At 41.9% G+C, this 27,788-nt stretch overlaps 1 protein-coding gene across 2 annotated transcripts in view; it reads left to right on the top strand.

Annotated features, from left to right (window-relative positions):
* TMEM150C (transmembrane protein 150C) overlaps window positions 1-22,835 on the top strand; it is an 85,314-nt gene extending 62,479 nt beyond the window's left edge. The window contains exons 2-9 of one of the 2 annotated variants that reach the window (XM_036337743.1): window positions 2,484-2,573; window positions 5,873-5,926; window positions 6,053-6,085; window positions 6,516-6,583; window positions 12,786-12,913; window positions 16,036-16,213; window positions 20,606-20,835; window positions 21,116-22,835. In XM_036337743.1, coding sequence (XP_036193636.1) covers window positions 2,494-2,573; window positions 5,873-5,926; window positions 6,053-6,085; window positions 6,516-6,583; window positions 12,786-12,913; window positions 16,036-16,213; window positions 20,606-20,814 — 750 coding nt within the window. In that variant the 5' untranslated portion in view covers window positions 2,484-2,493 and the 3' untranslated portion in view covers window positions 20,815-20,835; window positions 21,116-22,835. Of the gene's footprint in view, window positions 1-2,483; window positions 2,574-5,872; window positions 5,927-6,052; window positions 6,086-6,515; window positions 6,584-12,785; window positions 12,914-16,035; window positions 16,214-20,605 lie in introns of both variants that reach the window. The other variant, XM_036337735.1, reaches the window with a different exon arrangement.
* Window positions 22,836-27,788: the final 4,953 nt, after the last annotated feature.

The raw sequence follows: 27,788 nt of genomic DNA, 5'->3' as shown, positions 1-27,788 counted from the left end.
AGGACTTTGGCTCCCCTTTTAGGAACACCTGTATGTTCTGTACTCGACTGTGTTGGTGATCATACACATGTGCACACATGGTAAAATTTGTTTAAAACTAAATACAGCAAGGAGTGCGTGTAAAACTGATGAAATCAAACCATGTATCAATGTCAATATCTTGGCTATTGATGTTGTACTATGGTTATACAGATGTTACTATTGGGGGGAGAGAGTGAAGGATATACAGGATTTCTCTCTACTATGTCTCATATGTGAATTTGCAATTATTTCCAAAATTAAAAAAAGGGAGGTGCATAACCAATGTAAAAGTCCCGAAGAAGCCCCCAAGTAGTGGAAGCTAATAATATAACTATCCATAGACTTATTCTTTTTACCTCTCAAGGCATCCCTTTGAGTTTAAAAAAAAAAAAAAAGACAATTTCAGCTATCATTAGGGGGTATAGTATGATTTTCCCAGAATTTGGAGATGAGAATTAAACTAACAAGAATAAAATAATTAAGGAGAGTAGCCATTAGCCACCATAGATGCTTCCACAACAAAATGAGGAAAGCAATGCATAGTGAAAAGTAACCACAGAGGAGAATCTGAGGAAGGTAATCCTTCAATATGTGTGTACAGTTAAGGTATTAACTCATTTTGGGGAGAGCCATCTGAAGAAAGAAACTTATCAGTAAAGGTGTCTGCATCCTAGAGAAGCAGGAGCCCAGAGAAGAAGAAAATGTTTGGCTATCCAGAGCCTTGCTTTGGAGGGAAAGGACCTCGTCCTAACATTGATCTTAGAGTTAGAGTTGGCAGAGCTGCCACTTATGGAACTTGTATTATGTGTGCAGAGTTACCAGTTCACATTAATCCTCAGCACAGCACACTGAGGATTACAGATATCTCCCATTTCCCCCTTTCTATTCCCCTCCTAATACAACTATTTTTATGTAACAGTCTATGCAATAAATAAAAGCTAAGTAGCAGTTATCTCCATAATTAAACTGAGACTTAAGAAATGAAATAACTTCCGGGGGAAGGTCAATGGGGATAAAAGGAGACATATGTACTACTATTTTTAATACTTTAAACAATAAAAAAAAAAGAAGAAATGAAATAACTTGTTAGAGATCAGATGCACGGCAGAACTGGGTTTCGGTCCTGTGCATTGCCATACCATTTCCATTACACCATGCTGCTTTCTTTAAAGTAAATTAGCACATGTAACTTGATGCCATGGTCTTAGAATTATCTCAACTCTCTTCACTCTATTCTCCTGATTCCAAATTCTGATTTCCCATATAGGTGTTCCTAAAAGAGGAGCCAATGTATTTGTCCATTTGGCAGTTGTGTTTCTCGGTGTACATAAATAAGTTGGCATTGTGGTTTATTCACCAGTCTGTTTTTAAAATGGTTTATAAGCATGAGTTCTGGGGCTGATAATTTTGGGCATATTGGAGCATTCTGTTACTGCAAAGATATGCTACTGAACTTGGCTTAACCTACAAGTACTGGTTCAAACCCCAGTAAACGACTTTTCCCAGTTAATTATAAAATCCAAAACAATGAGCAGCAGTTTCTCCCTAGAGGTTCTATGTAATCCCATATCCTTCTCCTGTCAGATCACCTGTGGAAATCACGGGGGTATTTTATTTTCCAGGAACCGGTATTTTTTGCCTTAAGCATTGTTAGCATTCAGTGTCTCAAATAGATTTTCTGTAATGGTTTTGGACAAAGAAGTAAAGCGATATTTGTTTCTTTCTATTTTCCACCAATCATTTTTCATAGGCACTTCTGAAGCTCTGCTTTCCACTTTATTTTGGTGGGGGATTTTTTATTTATATATTTTTGCTTTAAAATATACCATCCAAAATGCCCTAGCATATGGCTTTCTTCCCCTCCCGCATTGTGTTGGTAGGAACAAATTTAAAGTTACACACATTTTCCAAATCATTCATTTGAGTGTCTTCTGAGATTGTTGCTCAATAACATTTTGAGAAAAATTCAGATTTGCAAAGCATTTGTCATTTCCTCCTGAGTTGCTAATTTATTTTGTAGCCATTTATTTCTAACATTCTTGTTACCTAAGCTGTAGACATATGTACATGCTGGACCCATAGATCCATAAATCCATACATGTTAATAGCACTAAAAGTAGGTTTGACTTTGTCTTTGGTACCTAGTTCTAACACAAAACCTCCTCCTCCAAGTCCTAACGCAAACTCTTTTGTCGTTTCTTAAATACATCGATACTTGTATAAGGATAAGTGTCATAATTAGAAACTTTCCACCAGTTCTCAATGAAGATTCTGGAATATCTGAGCTAATGCAGGATAACAATCATCCATGTTACCTTGCAAGGATTTCCCATGTATGTGATCGTAATGTTGAACCATGGTTGCATAAGATGCACTCTTTTTCAACTAAAGTAAACTTCCTGTCTGTCCTGAATCAGGTACGTTTTTGCCTTTGTTATTAATACCTGTTCATTTTCTTTCAGTGGAACAGGAATGGATGGGAAGAAATTCAGCGTATGGATGTTTTTACCTCTTGTATTTACTTTATTTACTTCAGCTGGATTGTGGATAGTGTGAGTATCCTCTGATTTATTATTTAAGGATTGGAGTGCAATGTAGATAACAATGTGGTTTTGATAGCATATGGCATATCTAGAGCAATGTGTTTATAAATGCTTTAAAAAAATGTTTACAAATTCAACCTTGCAGCGAGAAACCAAGATGGTGGCATAGGTAAACACCAGAGATTGCTGCCTCGCACAACCACTTCAAAAATACAACTAAAAGATGGAACGGACATCACCCAGAACCACAGGAAGGCTGGCTGAGTGGAAATTCTACAACTAGAAGGAAAGAGAAAAGCATACCGAGACTCAGAGGAGGCGCAGTGTGGAAGTAAAATACTAAGATGCGGAGGTGCATGCGGAGCGGGCTGGCGGCTGAGGACACGGTTGTCTTTTTCAATCAGGAGGGAGTCTCAGGCTCTGAGCTCCAGTTCCGGGCGAGTCTCTGGGGACCCAGACTCAAACGGGAGAAGCGGGACTGTCTGGCATCGGTCGGAACTCGAGGGCAGCTTTCTCTCCGAGGTACTTGCAGCAATTGCTGGGACACTGAGAAGCAGAGCCTCTGAAGGCAGGACTGAGAGCAGCCATAACTGCTCGCTCCGCCCGCCCTGTTGATCCCCTGGGACCCGCCCCGCCCAAGCCATGCATGGAGGCATTTGCTGGATAGCCTCAGGCAGAAGCTAGATTAGCACCTCCCTAGAGATCAGGACAGAAGTTCTCCCACTGCAGACACAGCTGATTCTCACAGCCAATTGGCCTGGAGGTCAAATCCTCCCCAGTGTTACCTAAAACAATCAAGGCTTAACTACAACAAGACTGTGCACAAAGCCCACAAGGCGGTGCACCAAGAAAGCATAAAAAATGTGGAGACAAAGAAACAGGACACAAATGACAGAAATGGAGGAAAGCAAACTGCTGGATATAGAGTTCAAAACCACACTTTTAAGGTGTTTCAAGAACTGTCTAGAAGCCACTGATAAATTTAGTAAGATCCTAGAAAAGACTGGTGAGACCGCCAATAAATGTAGTGAGAGCCTCAAGAAATCTAGTGAGACCCTTGATGTTGTGATAAAGGACCAACTAGAAATTAAGCATACACTGACTGAAATAAAGAATACTATACAGACTCCCAATAGCAGACCAGAGGAGCTCAAGAATCAAGTCAAAGATTTGAAATACGGAGAAGCAAAAAGCACCCAACTGGAAAAGCAAAATGAAAAAAGAATACAAAAATACGAAGATAGTGTAAGGAGCCTCTGGGACAGCTTCAAGCATACCAACATCCGAATTATAGGGGTGCCAGAAGAAGAGAGAGAGCAAGATATTGAAAACCTATTTGAAGAAATAATGACAGAAAACTTCCCCTACTTGGTGAAAGAAATAGACTTACAAGTCCAGGAAGCGCAGAGTACCCCAAACAAAAGGAATCCAAAGAGGACCACACCAAGACACATCATAATTAAAATGCCAAGAGCAAAAGACAAAGAGAGAATCTTAAAAGCAGCAAGAGAAAGACAGACAATTACCTACAATGGAGTACTCATACGACTGTCAGCTGATTTCTCAACAGAAACTATGCAGGCCAGAAGGGAGTGGCAAGAAATATTCAAAGTGATGAATACCAAGAACCTACAACCAAGATTACTTTACCCAGCGAAGCTATCATTCAGAATTGAAGGTCAGATAAAGAGCTTCACTGATAAGAAAAAGCTAAAGGAATTCATCACCACCAAACCAGTGTTATATGAAATGCTGAAAGGTATTCTTTAAGAAGAGGAAGAAGAAGAAGGTAAAGATAAAAATTATGAACAGCAGCCGAAATCGGTTTGGCTCGGTGGATAGAGCATCGGCCTGCGGACTGAAGGGTCCCAGGTTCAATTCCGGTCAAGTGCATGTACCTGGGTTGTGGACACATCCCCAGTGGGGGATGTGCAGGAGGCAGCTGATCGATGTTTCTCTCTTATCAGTGTTTCTAACTCTCTATCTCTTGCCCTTCCTCTCTATAAAAAACCAATAAAATATATTTAAAAAAATTGTGAACAGCAAATACATATCTATCAATAAGTGAATCTAAAAATCAAGTGAATAAAAAATCTGATGAACAGAGTAAACTGGTGAATATAATAGAATCAGGGGCATAGAAAGGGAGTGGACTGACAATTCTTGGGAGGAAAGGGGTGTGGGGGGTGCGGGAAGAGACTGGACAAAAATCGTACACCTATGGAAGAGGACAGTGGGAGGGGTAAGGGCAGAGGGTGGGGTGGGAACTGGGTGGAGGGGAGTTGTGGGGGGAAAAAAGAGGGACAAATGTAATAATCTGAACAATAAAGATTGAATTTAAAAAAAAATTCAACCTTGCTAAAGTCCCCATTTCTCTTCCCTTCTTCTGTTACCCAAAGTAACAAGTGTAATAAATTATGTAAAGCAGGTAGTGAAGAATACTAGACTCTTGTGTTCCCATGTCCTTCCAGTAATGAACATCCTAAACACTGGTGATATGGATTCATTATTTGCAAGATTTGCTAATTTGACACTAACATCCTAAAGATTTTATGACAGTCCAGTTCATAGTCAGGGTGGTTTTTTGTGTGATTAGGTCTGGTATGTTTATAAAATGGGTATCATTACATTGGAAATCTTGTCTTATCACAAAACATTCCCACTCTTGCTTATTTCAATTACTGTTCACTTGTAGAAAATTATTTTAGCCCTAACAAGTTTGGCTCAGTGGATAGAGCGTCGGTCTGCAACTGAAAGGTCCCAGGTTCAATTCCAGCCAAGGGCATGTACCTTGGTTGTGGGCACATCCCCAGTAGGAGGTGTGCAGGAGGCAGCTGATTGATGTTTCTCTCTCTTTGATGTTTCTAACTCTCTATCCCTCTCCCTTCCTCTCTGTAAAAAATCAATAAAGTATATTTTTAAAAAAAAGAAAAAGAATTATTTTAGTTCCTTGCAGTTCATTAAGAAAGGTGGAGTGAGAAATTAGGAAATTAGAAAATTTGAATTTGAATTTTAGCTTCCCCAAAGCTGTAAGGTCTCATTTCTTTGTTTTCAGATTATAATTATTTCCATTAGTATTGGGAATGTTTTGAAAATTAAAGAAATATTATTAAGAATGACATTTGAGCTTCAAAGAACTGTATGATCTAAAGGTAAAAAGCATTAGAGTAAAAGAGCATTTTCATGGTTAGGGAAAGATAAATAGGATCTAACGTGGTTTGTCTAATAAAACTGGGAAACAATTTATTCTTGTTTTATTTTTTTAAAAAGTCTTTGTTTTATAAACTTTTATTGTTCTTCCTTCATAGATACTTTATAGCTGTGGAAGATGACAAAATTTACCCATTAAATTCAGCTGAAAGGTAAGGTTTATCTCTGGGTAATTCATTGTTCACCAATAGACCTAACAAAAACTTTGCAATTGGTGAGGTTAAACTGTGCACAGATGACTGTACTTAATCTGAACATCTATGTTTTCTGTTTTCCAGGAAACCTGGTGTGAAGCATGCACCATATATAAGGTAATTTGATAATTCTCTTCTGATCTATGAAAAAGTTACAGGAGGAGTGTCTTAATTTGGGCTACTTACCAAAGTAGCATAGAATGGGTGGCTTATAAGTAACAAATTTATTTCACATAGTCTGGAGGCTAGAAGTCCAAGAAGAGAGTGCCAGCATGGTCAGGCCCTGATGAGAGCCCTCTTCTGGGTTACAGACTAGCATCTTCTCACTGTATCCTCACAGGACGGAAAGAGGACAAGAGAGGTCCCTTTTGTAAGGGCACTACTCCCATTCGTGAGGGCTCCACCCTCATGACCTAATGACCCCCAGTGGTCCTACCTCCTAATACTATTTTATTGGGAATTAGGATTTCAGCATTTGAATTTTAGTCCTTTGTAGAGGGTTATAGACTTTAACACAGTAATAAAAAAAAATTTCATATTTTTCAAGTATTGCAGGTGATCAACCTCCTGCAAGCTGTGTGTTTAGTCAAGTCATGAACATGGCAGCTTTCCTAGGTAAGAAGATAATAAAGGATGCTTTATGTGCTTTGGTACATTTCTATTTATCTTCAGTTTTCCCAGGCCCATATCAAAAGCATGGCAGGCTTAGTTGATAATTTGGAATCATATCATGAGGAAGCTTTTTGTTTTGAGGGTATCTTTTCTCATAAATCCTTTTATGTTCACCCTGTTTATCTTTCATTTTCTCATCTCTTTATCATCTTTATCATTTCAGTGTATTCTTGGCTTTATTTCTTTTGCTGCATGAAATAATATATTTCACATATCACAAAATCTTGCATGAGAATGTAATACTGTGCAATATGTTTGCTTTAAAAAAATGCTTTATTTATTTTTTCACTGGCAACAATGAAAAATGCCTAGGCTTTGTGATAAATATTGATGTGTGTAGATACTGCTTTTTAAATTTAAAGGTGATGCTCTCCCCTGTGTCTATCCTATATACATATCAAGCTGGCACATGGATACATAGTTTAAAAAAAAAAAAAAGAAAGAAGCCTGGCTAGTGTGGCTCAGTGGTTGAGCATTGACCCTGAATCAGGAGACCACAGTTTGATTCATGATCAGGGCCTGGGTTTTAGGCGCAATCCCCTACCGGATGCAGGAGGCAGCCAATCGATGTTTCTATCTCTCCTTCTCCCTTTCTCTCTCTCTGAGATTAATAAAAACATATCCTAATATATAAAAACCCTGGGTCTGTCACTACCTGAGGCTCGACAAGCCGGAAGTTAGTCCTGCAGTCGCGGTGATCCAGCACTGACTGCTGAGGGGACTGCGAATCAGGCCTAGAGAGAGGCCTGAAGAGAGAAGCAGGGTCTGATCCATAGCCTCTGTGGCAGCTATTGATCAGCACTTGCCTCTCTCTTTCTCTCCAGCAGCCCTGCCTCCATTTCTCTCCAGGCCTCCACTAGGGCTGCTGATCAGCCCCACCTTTCTGGTCAGTCCCTGTTGATAGGCCCAGAGACACTGACTGGCATAGAAAAATCAGAACCAAATCTGGGTGAAGTGTGAGGAGCCAATGGCTGCCTAGGAGGCAGAGCTTTCGATGCTGACTGGCATAGAAACCTACCAATCAGAACCAAATTGGCCAGCAGAGGAAGGCAGTTGGGGACAGATCAGGCCTGCAGGGGAGGGCAGTTGGGGGCGAGATCACGCTGGCAGGGGAGGGCAGTTAGGGGTGATCAGGCAGGCAGATGCAGTTAGGGGCAATCAGGCCGGCAGGGAAGGGCAGTTGGGGGCAAGATCAGGCCAGAAGGGGAGGGCAGTTGGGGGGGGGACCAAGCCTGTAGGGGAGGGCAGTTGGGGGCCATTCAGCCAGCAGGAAGGGTAGTTGGGGGCCATCAGGCCAGCAGGGAGGGCAATTGGGGGTGAGATCAGGCCAGCAGGGGAGGGCAACTCAGGGTGATCAGGCTGGCAGGAGAGCAGTTAGGTGTTAATCAGGCCAGCAGGGGAGCTGTTAGGGGGTTATCAGGCTCGCAGGCAGAAGCGGTTAGGGGCAATCAGGCAGGCAGGCAGGTGAGTGGTTAGGAGCCAGCAGTCCCAGATTGTGGGATTGGGCCTAAACCGGCAGTCAGACAATCCCCGAGGGGTCCCAGATTGGAGAGGGTGCAGGCTGCATGAGGGACACCCACCCATAGTGCATGAATTTTGTGTACCAGGCCTCTAGTTTAAAAATAAAAAAGAAAGAAAGAAAACTGTTATACTCATGTCTGGCCCCAAATCCTCACTTTTTCTTTGGGGCCCAAGACCCTCATTTAATATCTGGTCTCCTTTGTTCTGTGAGAGCTTCTATGACCTGGTGGTCCTCTGGGGATCGTGGGAACCAGCCATGCGCCCTGTTCTTTTCCAACCAGCCTTCTCCTCAAGGCCAGGCCTTCCTAGTGTCTTTCAGAGGGTCAACCAACTGTCATCATTAGCGTGCTGTAGGGGACAGGCCAGTGACAACTGAATATTTCAGCAGTGGTTTTCTGGAAAGGGTTCTTTTGGAAGGTGAGATTTTTCACTCTATGTGAGAGATGAAGGTGATGTTATTACTGAGGAAGTATTCAGCCTTCTTGGCATCTGTCTTCCTAAGAGGTGACCTGTTATTTCATCTAAGTACAACCCCCCCCCCCCACTCCACCCAAAATATTTCTACTCACCTCTTTTGGTTTGGCTTTTTATTTTAAATTTTTATTTATATTAAATTTATTGGGGTGACATTGGTTAATATGGTCGTACAGGTTTCAGGGGTAGGTTTCTACGTTACAAGATCTGTATATTGCACTGTGTGCCCACCACTCAAAGTCAGTTCTTCTCCTGTCACCATATATTAGAACCTCTTTTATATATATATATTTTATTGATTTTTTATAGAGAGGAAGGGAGGGGGATAGAGAGCTAGAAACATCAATGAGAGAGAAACATCGATCAGCTGCCTCCTGCACACCTCCCACTGGGGATGTGCCCGCAACCAAGTTACATGCCCTTGACCAGAATCGAACCTGGGACCTTTCAGTCTGCAGGCCAACGCTCTATCCACTGAGCCAAACCGGTCAGGGCATATATTAGAACCTCTTACATCCCCTACCCGCTTCCCTCTGGCAACCACCATACTGCTGTTTGTGTCCATGAGTTTTAGTTTTATATCCCACATATGAGTGAAATCATATGGTTCTTAGCTCAATTCACTCTTAACATGTTCTTTTCTTTTTTTTTCTAAATTTATTTTAATTGATTTCAGAGACAAAGAGAGAGGAAAAGAGAGAGATAGAAACATCAATGATGAGAGAGAATCATTGATTGGCTGCCTCCTGCACGCCCCACACTGGGGCCGTGCCCTGACCGGGAATCGAACTATGACCTCCTGGTTCATAGGTCGATGCTCAACCACTGAGCCATGCTGGCTGGGCTTAACGTGTTCTTTTTTAATGTTTGCTATAAGAAAAGGGAAAACTTGTAGGTCTTATTGGAAAATCAAGGTAGAGGGTTGCTCCAACATGCAACCCAAGCAGAATGTTAGCTCAGAGGGTTCAAAAAGTGAGAAACACGGAGAACGTGCCTGTGAGGCCCAAGAGGCCTCTCTTGAACCTGTGAGGGGCTTGTCTACGGTTAGTGAGATTGCCCCTGGAGCCAGCCTTTCCCTGTGCAGGCTTCCCAAGGCACGTCCCATTCCCCGAGCAGGCAGGGTCTGAGGCAGGAACTGCTCTGCCAGCTCTAAAGAGGAGGTTAGACTGAGTTGTTGATCTTTAATGAAGCTCCTGGGCCCGTCCTTGTCCCTTGGGTTTTATCTTCAGTGCCTTCACTTGGAGTTGCCAGGAGCTTTATACTTGCCCTCTTTTTCTACTCTTGACACTACTCTTCTGAAAAGATCTAATCAACTTAGTCGTACCAAGGCATACAGGACTGCTAAGGAGATATTTGCATTTAATAGAGCACAAAGCCCCAAGAGTGCATCTTCCATCGCAGTGTTAGGGACCTTTCCCAACCCCTCTGCAATCACACCATGTAGGCCTGCAAGTGGGTACCTACTCATATGAGTATCCCCACAGGCACAATAATAACAATAATTAATGACCGTCATTTAGATTCCAGGCACAATGCTGCGAGCTCTGCAAATGCTACCTCATCCAATCACGATGCAGAGGAGGGTGCCCTTATAGAAAAAGCTGTCACATCTGTCTGTCCTCCATTGGGCTTTAAAGAAACAAATGAACACGTTGGAAGGCACATACTGTTTCCTTCATATCCTTAAGGAAAAATTAGTTATTTCCCAGTAGTCCTTAGTGTGTCATCTAAAAAACACCAGTTTGAACAGCTCACAAATGTATCCCGTTATAAAGCTATGATTAACTAGTTATAAAAGCATTTCCAAAAACAAAGTAATGAAAACCAGTTCCTCTCTTCCAGATGACACTCGTCACTACCATCTTTCCCCACTCCACCAAGGAGCAATGAAGTTTTTACTAGCTTTCCTGCTCTAAAGTATTGCAGCATCCGGTGTTTATTCTTTATTGTCTTTCATCATTTTTAGGGCCATCTGGTAGACACAAGACTGATTATGGTTAGTGTTCAGTGGGAGTAAACCAACAATTATTTATTTATCAACACTGGGGGTGAAAGTTCGTTTACTGTTGATTCTTGCTTGGAACCATGGGCGCGTCCATCTCCCCAGGCTCATCCTGTTCAACCTCAGACTATTACCTTAGATGACATACATGACTTTAAAAAACAACCTGCACTGCCTATAAGTAACTGCTTTTTGTCAGCTGCATCCTATATAATAAAAGGCTAATATGCAAATCAACCGAACTGCAGAATGACCAGTTGCTATGGCGCTCACTGACCACCAGGGGGCATATGCTCAATGCAGGAGCTGCCCCCTAGTGGTCAGTGCATTCCCACAGGGAGAGTGCTGCTCAGCCAGAAGCCTGGCTCACGGCTGGCGAGCACAGCAGCGGTGGCGGGAGCCTCTCCTGCCTCCACAGCAGCGCTAAAGATGTCCGACTGACAGCTTAGGCAAGCTGTCAGTCAGACATCCCCCAGTGGCTCCTGGACTGCGAGAGGGTGCAGCCTGGGCTGAGGGACCAATCCCTGCCCCCCCCCCCCCAGTGCACAAATTTTGTGCACTGGGCCTCTAGTAGATTATAATTTACAATCTACAAATGAGCTGGTGTAGCATTAATTAAAACTAGTTACCAAATATCTTTTATCTTTTTGATGGACTAATCGAAGATCAAATGCTCAATTATTTTCTTTACCGAATTAGTTACACTCTTTGTCCTCAGTCAACACTTTATTTCTCCTGGGGAAGGGGGAGATATCTAAGGCAAAGTTCTTTTCTTTGGCGTGTTTTTGTTGTTGTTGTTAATCCTCACCTGAGGATATTTTTCCTTTGACTTTTAGAGAGAGTGGAAGTGGAAAGGGAGACAGAGAGAGAAAGAGAGGAGAGAAGCATCGATGTGAAAGAGACACATCAATTGGTTGCCTCACACATGCACCCCAACCAGGGCCAGGGATTGAGCCTGCAACCTAGGTATGTACCCTTGACCTGAATTGAACCCAGGACTCTTCAGTCCATGGGCGAATGCTCTATCCACTATGCCAAACCAGCTAAGGCTAAGACAAATTTCTTAAAGGGAATATTATTTTCTGCCCTCGAGAGGTTTCCAGGATAAAGCTAATCACTGAATGACTTCAGTCACCTAAAAGCAGCCACTCTCCCTCCTTCAGCCAAAGCATCTTGATTTTCACATTCTACTGCAGTCATAAAGAGGAATCATTGATGCATAAACAGTAGAACTAAGCCAAACAAAAAGAACTTGGCTAGGTCCCAGTTTAGCACGGCAGTGAAGAGTTGTTCTTTTGAATTAAATTTTAAGAACCCAATCAGCCTCAAATTTTAAAAAAATTAGTGAAGAACATAAGAAATGTAAAAAATATTTGTGTTCTTTTACACTAGGGCAGTGGATCTCAACCTTGGCTTCACATTAGAATCACCTAATGTTATGGGGTGGGGCCACAACATTAGTAACAAAGAAACAGAATTTCCGGAGGATGAGGCCCAGAAATCAGGATTTTAAAAAGATTCCCAGGTGATTCTAATGTGCAGCCAAGGTTGAGAGCCACTGCTGTAGCTGCTCTCCTTCGTCCATGAACACCTCCAGGTGGAGTCAGAGGGAAGCAGGAGTAAACCAGCAGTAAAGGGATTTGTGAACTTGCCTTACTTTCCTTCCATCCGCAGAAATGATTTCTGGGACAGGAACCAGCAGGTTTGTATAGACCTGTCTTCTATCCCGTGTGTTTCTGCCCTGTCTGCTCTGACACTGTTCTAAGCTAAAGGATGATTCAGTCTGAATTTCCTTGCCAGGGGCTGTCAAGCTTCTGCAGTGCCTCCTAAGCCAGTCTGTCCTGTGCTGGCCTCATTTCTGAAAACCCTGAGAACACTATGAATGGTTCTATCATCCTTGCATCACCCAAATGACAAACATATAGCACTGCTTGCTGCTTCAGGTCCTCCCTGCTTCCCCCAGGTTCGGTACAATAAAACAGCTGAACAATGGTAAGCACCGCATGAAACATTTCTTTTAAAAACTGTCATCTCGGAGATTTAAAAACGTACTGTGGTGAAAAGTTTAATTTTGCTTTGGAACTCTGCCTCATCGTCTGAGTGTCTGATTTCGGTTTTTCTATTTTAACACTTTCTTTTATTCTCTAGCTCTTGTGGTAGCTGTTCTGCGCTTCATACAACTGAAACCAAAGGTTTTAAACCCGTGGCTGAATATTAGCGGATTGGTGGCCCTGTGTCTGTCTTCCTTTGGAATGACCTTACTTGGTAATTTTCAGGTACTTCATTTTGGCCTTTTTCCACCTCCGTCTCACACTTCTCCTACATGATAATCACAGCCACTGAGGGACAGTCACATATCATTCTGCATGAATCTTTCAAAACATTGCTAATAGTGGTTCCTGACATGCACAGCTTCTCCAGCAGTCAGCCTGTGTGGTCTCTCAGCCTGGCCTGCCTAACTCTGCATTACACACCGGAAGGTGCTCACTGTGTGTTGGAAACACAGCACAGCTGCTGGGAAAAGTAAATACAAACATCGCTGTATATTTTCTACAAAAGGTTTCAAAATGCTTTATACTGCCTTTCATCACAAATTGTATCCTGATGTACCTTTCTAGAAAACTAACAGGATCCTTGCCTATTATTAAACACTGAGCTCCTTTTAGGATGAAAACTTGCATTTCAGATGAGCAAACTCAAGTTGAAAACCCAGAATTTCTCTAGAACACCTATGACTTGTCTGAAGATACACTAACTCTTCTTCCCAGAAACTTAGAAGCCCAAGGTCACCACGTTTAAGAATAATTTCCTTTGCCAATGCCATCACCCAACTCTTGACCTGCATGGCTTCATTTGCAGAATAGACAAGGAGACCGCTGCGGTGTTATGGTAGTTGTCTGATTTCCCTGCCTCCACTCCCTCCCAGCATCCTCCCGCCTGTGCTGTGTACTGCTGCCGGACACTTAGCTCTTGTCAAACACCTGATCCTGGACATATCTCCCCCTTCTATTGAGTGAAGTCCAAATGGCATAGACATCCAAGAAAATATGGCAGTAGATTCTCAGAGTGTCTCTTATCCTGACCCTCGGTCCTGATAATTCATTAAACCAGAATTTTTTGACAGATAGGCAACCCCACCAATTCCTCTAACTATTCTAGGTCTCATCCCATGTCAAGCTGGACCCCAAGAAGCCGTATCCATAGGACAATGAATTATCAGGAGATTTTGGGGAGTTTACCCTATCAAACTCCAAAATGTTAGGGCGCGGAGCATTTTTATTGAGATTTTGGTGGTCTTTCCCTCACCTGTCTGGGCTGCAGGTGCTGGCATGTTGTAAAGGGCCCAATAACTTTCACTTCTCTCAACCAGGACTTGGATGAAAGTTAATGAGTAGATGTTTTGCTCTTTACTAAAGTCCTAGGAGAAACCCAGAGATTAGGTTGTTTTGGTCAAAGCCATGAATGATGATGCTACATATGAAAAACACTTTCTGGAATATCTACATAGAATACACAGGAAACAAATAACAAATTAGTTTCCTGTGGAAAAACCAGGTGGCTAGTATATGGGATGGGAAACAGACTTCAATCTATACATTTTATAATTTTTAAAAGTTTGAACCATGTAACTATTTTTTAAATTAGGTTAAAATAATAAATGAATAGAGTTTAGAAAGCCAATTTCCTAGAAGTAAAAATTGACTTGAAGAATCATTTTTTGAAATAAGTTTTGAAAACATGTCTTTTTAACTATGAGAGAAAAAAGTGTCCTCTTCCAAAGAAGAGGAGGGAAAATCATACAAAAAATAAAAAAGAAAGAAAAATTTGTAAAAAGAAAGTAATATTGATTTGATACGACCATTATTCACAGCAGTGTCAAATAATAAAACATCTGAAGGCAATGGCAAATCAAAAAACGATTTTCACCATGTTTTAAACATTTTTTTCAAACTTAAAAAAATAACTTTTTTATTTTGGATGGGGCGGGAGAGGGAGAAGGGGAGGGGGAGAGAGAAACATTGATTTGTTGTTCCACTTATTTATACATTCATTGGTTGCCTGTGCCCTGACTAGGAATTGAATCCATAACCTTGGTATATCAGGATGATGCTCTAACCCAGTGGTCGGCAAACTGTGGCTCACGAGCCACATGCGGCTCTTTGGCCCCTTGAGTGTGGCTCTTCCACAAAATACCACGTGCAGGCGGGCACGTACAGTGTGATTGAAACTTCGTGACCCATGGGCAGAAGTCGGTATTTTGTGGAAGAGCCACACTCAAGGGGCCAAAGAGCCGAATGTGGCTCGCAAGCCGCAGTTTGCCGACCACTGCTCTAACCAATTGAGCTACTGGCCAGGGCTTTCACCATGTTTTAAAAACTACCTCTTCAAAATAGATTTTTATTTTCCTAAATATGTATTTTAAAATATATGTAATTACTAAAGGTGCCTTAAGTGACAAATGATATCCCTGCTTCCCTATTCATTTATTATTTTAACCTAATTTAAAAAATAGATAATATAGTTACATGGTTCAAACTTTTAAAAATTACAAAAAGTATAGATTGAAGTTTGTTTCCCATCCCATAAAAATGACTGTTTTAAATCAGTGGGTGATGATTTAGGGAGTTTACATCTCTAACACCCAATGGAAATAACTCAAATGGGTCTCCTTTAACCCATTAGCGCTATAAATGCTGTGGCCACAAATCTTCAAGCACTGTTGTCCTTTAATGGGCCTGCAGATATGGCAAAAGCTCAGAGGCAGTTTTATTATAACAGGGAAACAAAACAAACCTAGTAACATGCAGACTGTCCATTACTCCTGCAAAACTGGCCTGTCCATATAGTGTGACCACTTCACTGTTTGGTCACACTATATGGAGAGGCCAGTTTTGCAGGAGTAATGGACAGTCTGCGTGTTACTAGTTGTCTATGCCAGTGTAATAATGACCTCTTTAGATTTGGTCCTCCTCAGTCAGTAAACTCACAGACAGAGCCCAGGGCTCATTTCTTAGTCTAAAAAACAAAGTTTGGGGTGTATGTTTGTAGAAACTTTGACATTTCTCTATTTTGGGGGTATAACTTTACTGCCTTTTTCTTTTACTTTTCTACAAAGCTTTTCTGGAAAATAAATCCAAGGAATAGATTAGCACTGCCTTGTATGTTTTTTCAAACAGAAGTTTTGAGGTTTGTAGGTACTGTTTATTTCTTCTTCCCCTCAGAGTTCAAACCAACTGAGAACTGACCCAAGGAGCCAGTGGAGATGAAGGACTCGAATCTTTCTAAAACTCATCATTTCATTGTTGGGCTATCACTATTTCCCCCCCTAACTTATTCCATTGGCTTTTATGTTGTTTCTAAATGGGCCTCCACACGTTCTTATCTGTTCATCCCTTAGCTCACAAACGATGAAGAAATCCATAATGTTGGCACCTCCTTGACCTTTGGATTTGGCACACTGACGTGCTGGATCCAGGCTGCACTGACACTCAAAGTCAACATCAAGAATGAAGGACGCAAAGTTGGAATCCCACGAGTTATTCTCTCAGCATTGATCACTCTCTGTGTGGTCCTCTGTATCCTTTGAATGTGAAAAGGCTCTTTGCCACTGAGATTAAAATACAGATAACTGAGAAAATTGCCATTCCAGGTTGGTTAGGATATAGATAGATCATTTCAGAATCTTACGGTAGATAAAACAGAAAAGAAAACGGGTATAAAAATAAAAACTCTCACGCCCAAGAGGAGAACTGAAAATAAAAATAAGCTCTGCCTTCTCAAGATTGTGTCACTCTGTGGACATGGGGTCATGCACTCTCCTAATTACTAATGACATAAAAGTTTCCCTCTGTGAGAAACACAGAATGATCAACCAAAAGAAAATTGTGATTTTCCCCCCTCAATCTTGAAAAAATTTCATTTAACTTTATTAATGGCCCTACAATTTAATTTATTCACTCTAACATGAATTTCAAGGGACAAATACATTTATATCTTTCAGGAAAATAAGCTTTTTTAGGAAACAAATTCAAGAATTAGATTACCACTGCAGGTATAGTTTGTCCTAAAACATATTTTTGAGGTTTTGACCTCCTGTTTATTTCCCTTCCTCTCTGAGAGATTAAACCAATGGTGAACAGACACAAGGATCCAAATGGGGAGAAATCAGCCTTTATTCCTGGTAAATTTGGAAAAGAAAATGCCGCAGGCCTTCATCTCACTCCCTGGCATTCAATTTACCCACCCAGTAACAAGTAGAGAAACCAGGGAAAGGAAGAGAAGGGCGCTTCACTCAGTTTAACCCCAAACAGATCAGAGAGAAAAGAGAGGGTTGAGGGAGAGAAAGAGAGAGAGACTAGTTTAGGATGGAGCACAGTGACTTCATCTACTGGTGGCATGGCCCAATGGGCCAGCCAATTTTAATCCCACCAATCAGATTGCTTACTCATTCCATGGGGTGGAGTGATCATAAATGTTCACTCCCATAGGAAACCAAAGAAGGGAACAAAGTTCCTAGATGGTAGACTGTATGGGTAACACAATTACACATCTTCAGTCACACAGCAGCCAATATTTACTGGGCACTAATAATGTGCCCGGGGTTATCCTAAATACTTTAGATCAAGCATGTCAAACTCAAAGGCTAACACGGGCCAACTAAACAAGGTTTAAGATTATGTAGGCTGCAAAAAAACAAAAGCTTCAATTTTCATAGAAACGTAGGTTTATTTTGATAGAGACATGCTGAATACAAAGGGCTGAAATAAATGAGTAATCGTCAACATAAAATAATAGAAAAATTTTAATAAAAATTAATATTTTTCTTGAACATTAACTTACCAGACACTGAATAAACTGCACAAATTAATAAGCATAATGCAAATAAACCTATTTTTCTTCGTCTCCGAAAGCAAAATATTTTCTGTTGCGCACACCAAACAAGTCAGTACAAAACTAATGACGTGGCGATTGGCTGCAAAAATATTCGCTGCTAGTATTAGTAGGGAGAAATGGTACACCTGCGCATAAGGGAAATGAATGCAACATGATTATAGTAATCAGTCATTAGTGAACGTTGTAGTTCGTTATTAATAACTAGAGGCCCGGGGCATGAAATTTGTGCACTGGAGGGGGGTCCCTCAGGCCAGCCTGCCCCTCTCACAGTCCAGGAGCCCTCAGGGGATGTCCTACTGACAGCTTAGGCTCACTCCTCTGCGGGAGGTGACTGGCTGATCAGGGGAAGGCGCCAATCCCATCACCCCACTGCTGCTGCCACTGCCAGCCACTGCAGCCACCAAGGTGTTTTCATTAACATGGACTCCAGTTCCTTCACCACGACAAAAATGACAACTCTCTTTAGGGATTTTCAAGATATCTCTTTCATAGGATATGACATTTCTTTTTTTTTTATCCTCACCTGAGGATATTTTTCCATTGATTTTTAGGGAGCATGGAAGAGAGAGGGAAAGACAGAGAGAAACATCAATGTGAGAGGGATACTTCGATTGATTGCCTCCTGCGTGAGCCCTGACCTGGGCCCCTGCCAGAGAGGAGCCTGCAACCTAGGTACATGCCCTTGATCAGAATCGAACCTGGACCCTGCGGTCCGCAGGCTGAGGCTCTATCCATTGAGCCAAACCGGCAAGGGCAGAATATGACATTTCTTAGCCCCTCCAGCAGCAGACCTTAGTTTTTCCTCCAGGAGTGAGGTGGAAAAACCCTACATCACCTTCTTGGATTCTATTACCCAAGTTACCAAGAACACTGCGAGTAGCATACCGGGAGCTTAGCCAATGAGTGGTCAAAAAAGATGTTTCCTCTGCAGCTCACACGCAGAGGTGGGACTGCCAGTGTGCCGAGCTGGAGCAGCCCCCCCCCCCCCCCCCCCCCCCCCCCCCGTCTGTGTCCGTTCTGGGACTGCTCCAGCTGCCGCGGCTGCTGGGGCAGCCCCAGGCCCCCTGTGTCTGCGCCGGGGCTGCCTGAGCGGCCGCCCTCTGTCTCCATCTCTGCTCTAGGTCTCACCTGCATGCGCAGCCTCCTCCTGACCAATCGTGACTGTTATGGTGTCTGGCTAATTTGCATATTACCTCTTTCTATATATATATATATATATATATATATATATATATATATATATAATGTATAACAGGATATTGTAAAAATTAAGTTATGAAATTTTTATTAAAACGTTTCTTACATACTGTTATATTGATCGGGCCGCAAAAATATTCATTGTGGGCCACATGAGGCCCATGGGCCTCGAGTTTGACATGCTTGCTTTAGATGTGTCAACTTCCTTAATCTTCACAGGTAAGAGTAGTGAAGCACTGAGGTCAATTTACCCAAGATCACACAGTATGTGGTGATCTTGATTTAAAGTCAGTCTCAGTTCAATACATGATCTCACCTTAGAGAATGTGGCTTTAAAATATAAAAAGATTTTGTGTTTAGTGATGTTCTTTAGGTAGTGGAGTATTTGAAGTCTTTTATTTCTTCTTCCTTCACAAATTGCCATTAAGTCATTTATTGTTTGGTTGGTTTTTCTTTTGAAGTTCTGCTGTTTCATTAGAGAACATTTAAGGATTTGAAAATCAAGCCAAAAAACTTTGTTAGCAACCTAATAAAATATTTTGAGTGAAAAGGTCAGAACTCTGCCAGTATGAGATTTGAAGATTCATTCCTTCCCCATTAACCTAAGTAATACTATTGCTTTGGCAATATTTTGAACCCTTAATCAGAAGAGTATGTACAGACTTTAAATTATTCTGAGTGCGTGAGCTTATACCAAGTGATTCTGATCCATGTTATTTCTGAACACTTGGAGCCACTTCTTGGTTCCCAGATGAATGGATCCAGGTCTAATCTGGAGAGCAAAGTTTGGGTGAAAATTTCCCAAGATCTTAAGTCTAAGTTCTTACGATAGAACTAATTCTAAGGGGGTATTTCTGCCTTTTCTAAATACAGTTATTTAGTCCTTGATCTCTTGTTCTTTCACTAAGTCTTTCTCAACACACATACTCCATGTATATTCAGGTACAGGAATCTTATGTGTTTTTTTAAATTAAATATTTTCATTTAGGTACAGTTTTTAAATATGACACCATGAATGAATGAAACTAACCTATACAGTATTGTCTGAAATACAATAGTGAAAACTAGACAGAAAAGGAAGAGGGACCACTTAAACATTATTAGTAGCACTGCAGAGAAAAGTGCAGCTTGTATGGAGGTTCAAAATTGTTTCTGCAGATAGAATGATGACTATGCATCCAGTCATTTGCAGTGATTTTTAAAAAGATAACTTTATTTTTCTGGCCAACTACTTACTTTGGTATTGTGACTCTTGCTAACCTCACAGCTTATTAGGCAGCCGTGGAGTATAGTGGTTGAATGCAAGGCCTGGGAGTCAGAGTGCTTGTGTTTGAATCCTGGGTCCACCAGTTACAACCTGTGTGACCTTGGGCAAATTACCCATTTGGCTTCAGTTTCCCTATTTCTTATTTATTTTTAGTTTCCCTATTTTTTTTAAAAAAAATGTTTTTATTGATCTTAGAGAGCGAGGGAGAGGGAAAGAAACATCGATGTGAGAGAGAACATCAATTGGCTGCCTCCCCTATGCACCTGGGCATGTGCTCTGATAGGGAATTGAACCGGCAACCGTCCGGTACACAGAAGTACACTCAACCACCTGAGGCACACCAATGAACTAATGATGTTATTAGGGTTGTTAGGAGGATTGTAAGTTAGATTTTCCATGAAAGCACCTAGAAGCATGTCTGGCACAAAGTAAGAGCTCGATAATGTGATCAAGTGTTGTTCCTGTATGTTCGTGTTCAGCAAGCTCTGTCAAGCTAGCTCTTGCTAGCGAGGGGCAGAGCCAAGCTTTTCCTGTAACCTGTCTCTGCCCAGAAAAGAGCCCAGTTTTCACGTGGCTGTTAGAAGTACTTTCCTTGACTGCTCCTCCCCAGACTTCATCCTCATGGCCCAAGGCATCCACATGTACGCAGCCAGGGTCCAGTGGGGCCTGGTCATGTGCTTCCTGTCCTACTTTGGCACCTTCGCTGTGGAGTTCCGGCATTACCGTTACGAGATTGTTTGTTCTGAGTACCAAGAGAATTTCCTAAGCTTCTCAGAAAGCCTGTCTGAAGCTTCTGAATATCAAACTGACCAGGTGTAACCTATCAGTTTTTCCTTGCTGGTGAGCTGGGTGTGACAGTGGGAGGGGCCAGGAGGGCACACCCACTGGACTTGACACGTAACCTCATCACAAATTTTACACACACACACACACACACACACACACACACACACACGTTCGTGGCCACATTTGCCAAATGAGTTTTTCCAGGGCGAGTTATTTCTGTAACAAAAAAGCACAAGCCCTTACATGTCAAAACACATGCTGTTACACTGAAAATATATGCACGACAGAGCAAGAAGTTTGTGTATGATCACCAGTTTTTTCCCCTCTCTCCCAGTACTCCCTGCTCTTCATTCTCTTCACGTTTCACACATTGCGATCACCCTACCATAGGGTAGAGCAGGCCAAATGTATTATGGGAATAATGCCAACTCCCGAAGTTGCCTTCAGATCCCAAGGGCTTGGAACCAGCTCCTGAGGAAGTTCTGAGCCTGGCACTAATACTCTTGAATGTACAGTGTGTCGTCTAATTGGATGGAAGCTGCACAGAGGTTGACCCTGGGTGACCTGTGGGAACACGTGTGTTCGAGGATAGAACTTCCCCACAAAAACTCCATCACTACCCAGTGGTTGGCTGTGAGGATTCACTGAAAGAGGAACACGCTATGAATTGTGAGAGTGAAGCCCACCGCCGTGATTCGGACTTTACTGTGACCAAGAAATATTTCCAAATGTGAACGTGTGTGGTCTGCTCAGCATGGAACAGGATGGGACAGCGAGGGTGTGCTTTCACTGTTGCTTCTAGAGTATGCTGTCTATCATTTTTGTTTTCTAGTTCATGGCTTGCCTTCTTTTTTTAAAAATAACTACCAAGGGTCTCTCAAGGCTTCATGGACAAAGATGTAGGCCAGAAGCAAGAGATGAGCTTGTTTTGGTTTCAATCATGATAAAAGAAAAAGACAAAAAGGTGACCCGCAGGCTTACTGTGCTGCTTTTATGTTTGAGGTTAAGACTATGTTCACAGAAAAGCACAAAGAAACGTGTGGAGGTCATGAAGGAGCTCCTGCTGGCCATTTATTAAAGACAGGAGTTTGCCAGCATCTTGTCGCAAGTCCAAGTCAGGGGAGAGTTTCTTCCTATGTGTCTACAGGTCAAATTTTGTATTGGGGGTGGTGGTGAAGGGCTTTTCAGATTCGGAACTTGGAGAAGCCAATTAGAAGATTACCCTCCTCCCCCTACAAATTGGCACCGCTGCCCCTAATGCCTAACATGCAGCCCCACCTGCTAAGAGTGGGGAACTCAAACTGTAGGCCTGGGCTCTTGAGGCTGCGCTTCATAGAAAAGAAGAGAATTATAAATTCAACATGTGTTGGAGGTTGGCCACGCTGACAGTCCCTCCCCGAGTGCACTTTGTTTTAAGAAATTCCCAGATTTACTTTATAGGGGCTTGGGATTTCGTGGAATATAATGTGAAAACATTTTTATTTTTAATTCAGCCCAAACTCGGCTTCTTGAGGAGCGGGGGTGTCAATGACTTTTCATCTCTGTGTTTATCTCCACCTCCTACACAGTGCCTGGCACACCGTAGGTGCTCAACAAATGTCTGTTGGACAGAATTATTGGTCATTTAAGAGTAGGAAAAGGAGTATCAGAGAAAGACTCAAAGACAAGCGAGAGAATGGAAGATGACTGTTCCAAGGAAAACGCGAATGGTAGGAGTGAGAATACTTAAAATTTGTGAGGAAAATAATCAAGCAGAGAATATTCTATTATAAAGGCATCTTACTGTAAATAGTTCAAGGTGACATTTATCATTTTGAAATACTGCTTTTGAGTTTTTTTGTTTTCATTTTTATATTTTAAAAATTTTATCAGAGAACAAAGATTTATGAAGTTCTCTGTTACTCTATACAATCCAAATTAAACAGCTTTTGGTGATGCACTGTACACTTTCTTATGAGCATATCTTATACAGCACATTTTAGCAGAATCAAGCAATGACTGACATTATTTGTTGGGATCTGACCACTAAATAAAATTTTTATGCGGAATTGTGATTTGTCTTTTACACCATCTCTAATATTGAAGCACGTGTAAACTCAGTAAGACAGTATGTGGAAATGAACTTCCGTGTTATATTGGTAACATATTTTTAGGGTGTTTTCCTACAGCCACAACCAATTTCTCTAATTTTCTGGACACCAACTAGATGTCCTATAATTCACTTTACTTCTGACACTAACTCCCAAGGTTACTGTTAGACCCCATGGTTTAAGGGCATTCACAAGACTGCCCTCACTTCAGACGCCAGCTGCTAGTATTGGGCCCCAGGTTACCCATACTCCATCCAACTTGGTTATAAAGTTGGGTAGTTCCCACCACTCCCTTCACTTAAGTTCGATAATTGGCTAGAATGGCTCACAGACTCAAGAAAACACTTAACTTCCATTGGGCCTGGGAGAGGGAAGGAGGGATTTGTGGGCATGCCAACCTCACAGCATTTCAATGTGCTCACCAACCCAAAAGCTCTCCGAATCTCACAGTTCAAGAGTTTATAGATCTCAGTGTTCCTGGAGGTTGGTCCGGAGGTCTAATCACTTGGGCTTTCAGTTTACCAGCTCCGTCCTAAGGCTATCTCGGAGCCCCACCCTAAGTGGCCTCACTCATTAGCATAAACTCAAGGGCTCATTATGAATGACAAAACACTCTCCTATCAGGAAATTCCAAGAGTCTTAGCCACTCTGCAGCAGGAACTGAGGACAAAGACCAAATATATTTTTGTATTATACCACACATATAAACAAAGATGAAAATTACCTCCTGGGAGTTAAGAGCCAAAGCTTTCTTCTAAGACGCCAGGACCAGAGAGTCTGCCTTTGGAATGAGCAGTCCTGGAGGATCTAACAGATGGCCTCCAGAGAACAAAGTTTGAAGTACATTAGACTATGTTTTTGGTAGTCTAGGAAAACCTCCTAAAGGAAAAACGTTCCCCTCCTGATTAAGAGAGAAATATATTTTTTTAATGTTAACATTTTAAAGGTTCAATCGTTTTTTATTTAATGGAGAACTGACAGCGAGGTGAAGTTTTATTATCTGTGTTATTTATTGAATTTTCTTTGCTCCTGGTATGGGAAAGTAAAACCTTTATATCCTGAAACGAGTCATCTATTGGTTGTAATGGAGCTGGAACACCACTGTTTATTTTATTTCTGTCCTTAGGCATTGTGTCAGGATAGGTTGGGTTTTGCCATCCCAAGATAAAGCTAATAAAATTAAAGTTCATTTCTCATACTAGAAGTCTTCCCAGGGTTCGCAAGGCGCTCTGCTCATGGCTATGGCTCAGGCCCTGGCTGACAGAGGCTTCATTTCACACATGCTTCCATAACTGCTGACAGCCTAGAAAACGTGGCAGGCTGCTCACTGGTTCTTAAAGGTTTGGGAAATGGCACATCACTTGGCTCACATTTCCTTGGCCAGGGCAGATCACATGGCTGTATCTGAGAGGGGCCCTCTTGCCATCTGCCCTGAAGAGGAGAAATATTTGTCAACAGCCTAGTGCCCACCACAGGCTTCATGGTGAGTTTTTCAGGCTTCTTGGGTCATTGTCATTCTTTGAAGATCGGTAAAGAACCCATCATCATGCAGAAACTGAGGAAGGCAGCCATCTAAGGAGTTGGGATAGGGCACCAAATTACAAGTATGAAGAGCCATCCAAGTAGTAATTAGAGAAATGGAATTCCACTCAGTCTAAGGACTCTTGGCCACATCTAAAATGTGTTGTATTCCCCAAAGTAGTGGGAACCAACAGTTGGGGAGAAAGAGAATTCCACATGAAATGTTTATTTTCACAATCCTCAGCACCATGTGAGTTGAGATGTCCCATTAACACTCCTCAAAGCTGAGGTTCCAAGAAATAGCAAATATCCAAATGTGAAGTCCAAAAAAGGGAGTTAGGGAGAAAAGGCTAGCTAGGTGAGTGGTACCCAATGTGGGGCACATGCCCCACATGGGGGCAATTTGATATTTAAGGAGGACATTTCGAGAATGAGTTATTAACAGTGAATTTTTTGCATTTCGTATGGCTCTAGGGGCCTCATATACAGTAAATAAATATATATTGTGACATGCATTTCAGTTCTCTATTATGTGTTTTGAAACTTTATTTGCTACTTTTCATATCACTTTATATCATTATTATTTTTTCAACAATTTCTTAGTGGTTTCTTCCTCAGTACTTCATCTGCCTTTCATTCTTTTCTCTCTTTCATGGACGCCATGTTCTTTGGAAACTTCATCTTTGGAAGGTTCTTTGGACCAAGTTAATGGCCTTTTAGGCTTCCTCCACGAGAATAGGAGTTCAATTTTTGAATAATAAGAATTATATGTCACGGGGAGCGGGCAGGGGGCATCAGGATTTTAGAGATCCTTAGGTGGGGCATGGCCAAAAAAAGGTTGGGGACTACTGGTCTAGGTCCATCGCTGGAAAAGCAAAGATCCTTTTATCAGCATAGAGCATGCTTTTATCTCTTCCATCCTTGAAAAAGAAAAAGTCCCTATTTTCTGCCTCCCATCACTCTCTCCTATTCCCTCCTGACCACACTCCAAGCATGCTCTTGCTCCTACCACTTAACTGGAACTACTTTACTCAAGTTCTCCAAAGACCTTGTAATGTTATATGCAGTGGTTAGTTTTTTCAATACCTTATCCAGACCCATAAGCACTTCACAATTCGATCACCTTGCTTAAAACATTTTCTTCACTTGTCTTCCAGAGCGCTGTGCCCTCTTAATTTGCCTCCTCAACCTCCTTGGCTGGGCTGTCTCCCCGATATCCTAATATTGGAGTGCCCGAGACTCAATCCTCAGAGTCCTTCCTTCCTCTCTACACTCACTCTTTTGGGAGCCTCAATCAGACTTCTAGCTTTAAATACTGCCGTATGCTGACCTCTCCACCTGAATGCCAGACCTGTACATTCAACTACCTTTGTACCATCTCCACTTGAAGGGCACCTCAAATTTAACACATCCTGATCTTATACCTTTAAAATATTTTTTTCCTGAGTCTTCCCATCTAAGTTAAGGACAACTCATCTCAGTTGCTCAGACGAAAACTTTGAAATAATCCTTCTCTCCTTTTTTTTAATTTCTCACATATCCCACATTTGTTAGCAAATGTAGTTTGCTCTATCTTAAATTACACCTGCCTTAAGTAGGTTGCTCAGTTGGCTGAAGTGTCATCCTGTGCACCAAAAAGGGAGCGGGTTTGATTCCTGGTCAGGGCACATACCTAGGTTACAGTTTGGGGGCGCATATGGGAGGCAACCAATTGATGTCTCTCTCTCACATCGATATTTCTCTTTCTCCCTTCTTCCCTCTCTAAAATCAATAAAAGATTTAAAAAATAATACTAAAATTTGTCTACTGCTACCATCTTATCCCAGTCACTTCTCTCTCCTGGACTTTTACAATAGCCCACAAATACTGATCTGCTTCCATTCTTGGCTCCCTTCAGGCTGCCCTCAACACAGCAGTCAAAATGATCTTGTTTAAAGCTAAATTAGATCACCTCTCTGCTTAAAACCCTCCAATGGCTACTCTTATACTCAGATGAAAAACCCCAATCACTGAAACGCCCTGCAAGGCCCAACCCGACATGCCTCTCCACTGTTCCAGTCCCCCCTCCCCCCGCCCTCCCGCTTCCTTGTGTTCCCCCGACAGGCAAACTCTAGCCTCAGGACCTTAGCACTTGCTGAAACCTCTGGCCTGGACCATCTTCCCCCAGGTATTTTAATTGCTCACCTGCTTCACATACTCAGATGTTACCTTCTCACTGAGATCTCCCTCACCTTAAAATGTAACCCCCCCCAAAGCCCACCCTACCACTATGGCTCTTTCCAGCTTTATTTTGCTCTATAGTGTTTTAAAAACATGGTCCTGTGATGAGTTAAAATTCTAACATCCGTAATAGTCTAACACATTTTACTTTCGTATCTCACTCTCTTCATCCCTAAAATGCACATTCCTTGAGGACAGGGGTTTTCGTTTAGCATGTCATGCAGTTGTTGGGGAGTGAGTTTCTCCTTTATCATCTGCTGGCTGCACCAATTGTGGAGTACAGGTCCTTTATCCTGCCTACTATGCCAACTTTTGGGACCGAGTCCCTCTGCCAGGGACTGGACCTCCTTGGATGCTGCGTATTCAAATAGAGAAGATATGAGAAGTCATGGGTATATAAGAGAGTCTTTACTGTGGTCCAAGTAGCCATTGCTAATAAGGAAGTCCACAGAATAGTCCTTGCTAACACAGTAGTAAACACAGAGTAGCCCTTGCTAATACAATAGCAAACACAGGAGCCATTTCTAACAAAACAGACTGACCAAGAAGCCATGCACCAGCTGGTCAGTAATACATCTTTCCTATAATGCAGCCCCCAACATAGGAGCTATACAGGAGCCAGCCTCACCAAGTAGCCTCACATAACAGCAGCTTCTCACTAGCTGGTCAGTAATAGACTTTATAGTAACTTAGACAAAAGAGGCTTCTTGCCAAATAATGACCTCACTATTGGGTTATAGAGCGGCATGTTTGTGCAGTGTTTAGCTTGCTGCATCCTTGCACGTGCCTATGGCAACTTGGCCTTGAACATCCTGATTAGGAGTCCCACACTCAGAGTGGCCTTGAACATCTGGCATACACTGACTGATTAGGGTTCCCACGGTTAAATGTTTAATATTTAAAAAATAAAATAAATAGCAAGTAGCTATCCCCCCTTTCTTTCCTTCTTTCTTTCAAGGTCTGGTCTCTTAAATATGAGCTGCTCAAAAAAGGCATTTCAGAAATGATGGTAATGTCAGATTTCAGATGATGCCATTGTCATGCTGCTCTCATAGCAAACAGCCTTCTGTGTCTTAGGAGGAAGTTCTAGATTATAAAAAGAGTTATTTCTTACAGTACTGGCAGCAACCAGTATAAGTTAAGTACCCAAGGTCTACCTAGGACCTGAAATAATCC

The sequence above is a fragment of the Myotis myotis genome, unplaced genomic scaffold (genome assembly GCF_014108235.1).
Source record: "Myotis myotis isolate mMyoMyo1 unplaced genomic scaffold, mMyoMyo1.p scaffold_m19_p_1, whole genome shotgun sequence".
Classification (NCBI taxonomy): domain Eukaryota; kingdom Metazoa; phylum Chordata; class Mammalia; order Chiroptera; family Vespertilionidae; genus Myotis; species Myotis myotis.
This window is presented reverse-complemented; position numbering and strand designations above follow the sequence as displayed.